Here is a 5,965-nt window from a genome sequence, read left to right as displayed (position 1 = left end):
GTTTTTTTTTTCAGGCAGGACCACTTAAAAATGTATCTGTCAGCTACCTCCTATAGGCTTGTTTTGCTAAAACCTGGTAACTTTCATCTGCCTGCACAAACAACAAAGAAGTTGTGTATTTTAAAAATGTTACAAATACATGTACAATATATATATACCGTATATTAGGGCAGTGTGGTGGTTCAGTAGGTACTTCTGTTGCTTCACAGCTAGAAGGTTCTGGGTTTGAACTCTCCCCCCTGTGACTCTGTCTGTTTTTGGGGAAATGGCCGCGGACTGTTCTGACGTTTGCCATCTGGAATTACGATCCACTTATCAGAGAAATGCAACAGCACATTAATAACCTCTTACACAGAATACAGTACAATGACTGAGAAGAAAAGGGGTCCTGTAGACAAGACTTTAAGATACTGCAAGTTATTGCTACCTCTAATGTTATAAGAAAAAAGCTCACTACTTAGTAAAATATTTATAAGTGGAAACATCTGTATAGGAGGGTGCTGATGTGGTGAGAAAGAGGCTGCCAAACCAGATGCAATGAGGACATTTGGCAACTGCCTGTGGCTCAGTTATATTGCAGTACAGTACTGTATATTTTTCATAGAATGGTGGTACATAGAACCGCAACATACCGTGGTCACGGGGCTTTTGTTTAATAGTACACTATGGGCTAAGATAGGCCTGCTTGATGGATGTACACAATAGCTGTGAAAAGCTATGTGTAAGCTGAGTGCTACCTACAGACACTATATAGTAACAGACATGCTACAGCACACATGCACAGGAAATATGGCCCATTAATACAGCAGAGTGTGACACTTGGAAAGACTTCCTCTGTAAAGATAAAGTTAATCACTTTGTTAGTGGCTTTTTTAAACACAAGGCATTTTCTCATTTCTAACCTCCCTTTTTGTTGGCTTTCCATTTTTCTTTTCTCTCCGAGGTGGTTTGATAAATCCTTCTCCATTGTGATCTACAAGAATGGGAAGAATGGACTTAATGCCGAGCATTCCTGGGCTGATGCACCAACTGTGGCTCACCTTTGGGAGGTGTGTATATTTGTGTGTCTGTGTTCATGGGCTTGTTTGTTTCACAATGGTAAATTTCTGTTTACCACACTAGCATTCGTCCATCACATTATGTTACTCAGAACTCAAATACTGCCAGTGGTGGAGACTTTTCCTGAGAAAAGTCTGTTCAAAGACAAAGATGCGCAATGTATTAAAAGAAAAGCAGCACAGATGATGACACACTGCTGCCATCACCACAGCTCCAAAGCTTCCCGTATTGAATCTGTTACTTTATAAAAGCTAAAGAGAGAGAGCTGCATGTTTTTGTGATGTCCCTCTGCCAGCACATCTGAATCTCCACTGAAAAACACTGACTTGCTAAACCACTGTTGGCCAAAGTCAGTTTTTTCTAGGAAGTGACGGAGTTAGGATGAAAGACTAAAAAGTTATGCTAAGGGATTACTTTAATGGGCACCATGTGGGCCTGCTGAAGCACTGCCTTAAACACATCATTATCAGGCCCACCCGGATGAACCACATGTCTAAATAGCAGTGAGATTTCCCAGAATAATCAGTTTACTAGCTATTAATGTAAACATTCATTCCACTATCAACGCTCATGCTGTGCAAAGGAAAAACATTTCTTAGTGTCAAGCAGCTGGCCTGAGTATGGGACAATTTGTGGTAGCTGTGGAAAGATGGTGTTAGTGTGTTGGGTCAGTCCTTCAGAGTAATAATACACTGCCAATCTAGTGTAAGGTTCTACAAATGCTACAGAATGGAGAGAGATAGTGAGACTTAATCATTTGAAATCTCTCTTTAGACTTGAGCCAGTAATCACAGGTAGAGCAGCAGAATCAAAGGGAACATGAAACATATTGCAAGTTAAAAAATATTTCATAAAAATTCCCACTTCCAGGGTCTCTGTGTTAAAGAGAAAACAACATATATTTTTAAAAACAAATGTTTGATACTAATTTCAACATGTTTTTGGTGTTGTGTAACAGTGAGTACATATGAGCATGTCTCTCCCATTCACCAGTACACCTTGGCCACAGATGCCTTCCAGTTGGGCTATACTGAGGAGGGGCACTGTAAAGGGGAGGTGGATTGCTCACTACCTCTCCCTCAGAGGCTCATCTGGGATATCCCACCAGAGGTACATACTTGGTGCAAAATGTGTCTGTCTGGAACATTCTGTGCTCAGTCATTAGTTTCTTCTTAGCAGCTTAGCTCTACAGGTAGTGACAAATGAATAGAATTTCAGACAGCACAGATTAAAAGCATACCTATAAACATTTTTTGTGGACTGGATTCATGTGTTTTCCCTCACTTCCGTAGGTCTAGAGTTAGGTTGTAACACAGGCCATGAAGCCATTAAAATTGTATCAAGACATCCACTAGCAAGACTAGCGGGTTATTCTAAATACCAGATCTGACTTACCATGCCTTGTGTCCAGGAAACCCAACCAAATTATGACTTGAAGGAGGAGTGGGTGCTGTCTAAATCTTATCGTGTAATGGAATAGAGTGAGCCTAAATGGCACAAAATTGATTTATTTTGACTTGTAATGTCAGTGAAAGTGCAGATGACCACCTTTGTTCCAGTCTTGAAGTCTCTCTTTCTCTATCAGGTGCAGGCTCAGGTAGCCAGCTCCCTGGCTGTTGCCCAGGCGCTGGCAGATGACGTGGATTGCCATGTGTTTCCTTTCAGAGAGTTTGGAAAAGGACGGATCAAGAAGCTTCGCATCAGCCCTGATGCATTCATACAGATCAGCTTACAGCTGGCATACTACCGGGTAACACTCTGACTGGCACATACACACACGGCATAAATAATGTGTATATACAGTATATGTACATGTGTGTGGTAAATGTGAACATCAGAAAGAAGCCTGCTAACGTGAACATTCGATTGTGTTTGTGTTGAATACATTATGAACCTTTCCATGCTAAACTGGGTTACAATCAAATGTATATTTCTTGGTCACCTCTAACACACCAAACACCTCTGGAGCCCTCTGTAATGATAGGCAGCTGAGACCAAGTCTTAACACTTAGGTATGGTACTTACATTCTTATATCTAACAAAAACAACAACATGTCATTGCTCTCGGACCTCTGACACACTTAAGCCCAAAATCTTATTCTGACTGAGCCGCTTGTGACAGAGTAGCCCCATAACGGATTGCTGGTGAAGCGCACAGACCACGCAGACATAGGTGTGCACACACAAACAAACAAACCTACAACTTAGCTAAGCTGTATCATTACTTACCATTTTTCTGTGACATTCACCAACCATTTGATTCCATTTTTTATTTAATCGTAAACCATCAAGGGTGCACACTTGGTGTATTTACTTAAATTCATGTCAGTCCATAATGTCTTGCTGGTTCAAACATTTTGTTGCCATGATTCACCCGTTCAGCGCACGTTCCGGGTTCAAACATTGCTGACATTGTTAAAGTAGTCGAATGCTGTCATGAATGTGACACCATTAGAAATTCAAGGATTAGTTTTAATAATTTTCTTTATTGAAGTGGTTTTATACATGTTATTTAACATAAATTTCTTTTTGATATATTTTGTGAATTAATTGTTCCCAGTAGGAACAAATCTGTAAATGATGGAAAATAATTCATATGTATGTGACTGAACTGTTTATGAGGCAGAGCCTCAACTGTTAAGGGGACAGGTTCTAGTCTGGGTCAGTTTTTGAACTGAGTTGCAAAGAAGGAACCATCTGTCCTGCTGATAACTGTAGAACTTCTCTGTTTTCTTCCTCTTGTTGATCCTGTTTTCTTTTTTCCTTTTTGAAAATCATTTTTACTTTAGTTTACTTGTTAATAGTCAAGAACATATTTATATGGACGACTCATCACCACTTCCCTCCACTACACAAAAGTGAAGCCAAGATATTGTGAATACAATGGCTGCCATTTTGGCTTTTTGCAACCTGATTCTGCACAGTAGCAACCGAGTTGAGTGACTTAGTAGGCCACCAGTCAAAGATGTCAAAACTTCTGTAATACACCCCTTTTTATATCATCAAATAACTTATTAAAAGCGAATATGCTGGCTTTACTTCTAGACATTCCCATGCCATGAAAGCCTAGAATCCATACTTCATGTCTAATACATCAGTCCATGCTAATTCCTGTTTTGTGTTGGATCATCTCAGTTTAATTACAGTATAATGAGTGAAAGATTCTGGGCTTTGTACTTATTGGTTGTTTAACTCCTGGGTAATGTCTGTATGGTTGTGTTGTTTAGTCTCATGTCCAAACCAAGCAGCAGACATCATAGCTGAATGTTGAAAAAATTGCATTAAGATGCAATTCAACACTTTGTTGTAAAAACAGCTGAGATGTTGTTAAAGTCAACTGAAAGAGAATATGTCTGAGTAGAAACTGCAATAAAAGGCTCCTGATCCAAGCTCCACATCAGTCTCGTGGTTTTAATAACCATCTTTTCTTTCTCCCTCTGATTTATATTTAGATTGTGTCCATCCTCGCTTCTCTTCCTTCTGCTGACCTCAGAAATTCTCTTCCCTCTTGCATCTCTACTTCTGTTATCATACCTTTTTGAACTGAACTGTAAAATGTTTGATGTATTCATAGCTTCATAACAACCTTGCAAAATAACAGGGAAGTCAGCTTGGATGGCCAGTTTTGCTTTTAGACAATGGTGTCAATTCCTCTTCTTTCTTTCTCTAACCTTTGTTCTTTTCCACCAGGATCGAGGTGGTTTCTGTCTGACCTACGAGGCGTCAATGACCCGTCTGTTCAGGGAGGGCCGAACAGAGACTGTGCGATCCTGCACCAACGAAAGCTGTGCCTTTGTCAAAGCTCTAGAAAGTGGAGAGGTGCTGATCTTTCTTTAAATTCAAAGTAAATGCTCATGCAAACTTTTAGACTCCAGCTGATCACAATGTCTGTCTGTCCAAAATTACTATATTGTAAAAATTAGTCTAATATTGACTCACACGTCTTAACAATGAGACTATTATTCTGTGTTTAAGGTAAATTTAAAGTTGATACTGTAGACGAATTTTATTTTAGGGATTCCCTGAAAGTATGATTTGCTTTGACAGCCAGAGGAACAATGCAGGCATCTTTTCCGACTGGCTTCAGTGAAGCACCAGAACCTTTATCGAATGGCTATGACTGGAGCTGGAATAGATAGACACCTATTCTGTCTGTACGTGGTCTCCAAATACCTGGGGGTGGAGTCATCCTTCCTTAAAGAGGTAAACCTCTGATTTTGCATCTGTCAGTGTTACAGTGTTATTTTAGTCTTTGATTTTTTTCATAGACTTACTGCACACAGGCTTTGTGTATGCAATATATAGCACTTTTATATTTTAGGCTGGTTCCTGGTCCTACTGTCAAGGTCAAAGTGTTTATTTTGTCATATGCACAGTCAGGAAACGTGTTTCCCTGTACGATGAAATTCTTACTTTGCTGTCCACATGAATGCCACAAAATACAAATGAAATATAATGTAGATAAATAAGTAACACAAAATCTAAGGCACTTTAAGCAGTGAATGCAGCAATATAATAAAAATATATAAGAATAGTGATTGTATGCTGCATGGGAGCAGCATGTGCAGCAGTCAACAGTCAATGTGCAATTATGCATGTGCAAACTGAGAATGTAAACAGTACAGGTCGACAGTACATGACGTATTCCTGGTAATAAACTCCTCAGCTGTTTAGGAGTCTGATGGCAGTCGGAGAGAAAGAGTTTTTCAGTCTGGAGGTCCTACACTTCACACTTCTGAACCTCCGGCCAGAGGGCAGGGAGGCAAACAGTCCGTGCTGGGGGTGGGTGGGATCTTTGAGGATGGAGGCAGCTTTCCTACGCACCCTGCGGTGGTAAATGCTCTGCAGAGAGGGCAGTGGAGTCCTGGTGATCTTCTCCGCAGTCTTTACCACTCTCTGCAGGCGC

General features: G+C 40.3%; 1 protein-coding gene across 1 annotated transcript in view; it reads left to right on the top strand.

Moving 5' to 3' along the window:
* The window catches only part of cpt1a2b (carnitine palmitoyltransferase 1A2b), a 43,517-nt gene that overhangs the window by 28,985 nt on the left and 8,567 nt on the right, over positions 1-5,965 (top strand). The window contains exons 12-16 of the mRNA XM_020585957.1: positions 944-1,049; positions 2,053-2,169; positions 2,645-2,809; positions 4,750-4,878; positions 5,107-5,264. Of these exons, the coding sequence (XP_020441613.1) occupies positions 944-1,049; positions 2,053-2,169; positions 2,645-2,809; positions 4,750-4,878; positions 5,107-5,264 (675 nt within the window). The remainder of the gene's footprint in view (positions 1-943; positions 1,050-2,052; positions 2,170-2,644; positions 2,810-4,749; positions 4,879-5,106; positions 5,265-5,965) is intronic.

Source organism: Monopterus albus, unplaced genomic scaffold (genome assembly GCF_001952655.1).
Source record: "Monopterus albus unplaced genomic scaffold, M_albus_1.0 scaffold389.1, whole genome shotgun sequence".
NCBI lineage: Eukaryota > Metazoa > Chordata > Actinopteri > Synbranchiformes > Synbranchidae > Monopterus > Monopterus albus.
This window is presented reverse-complemented; position numbering and strand designations above follow the sequence as displayed.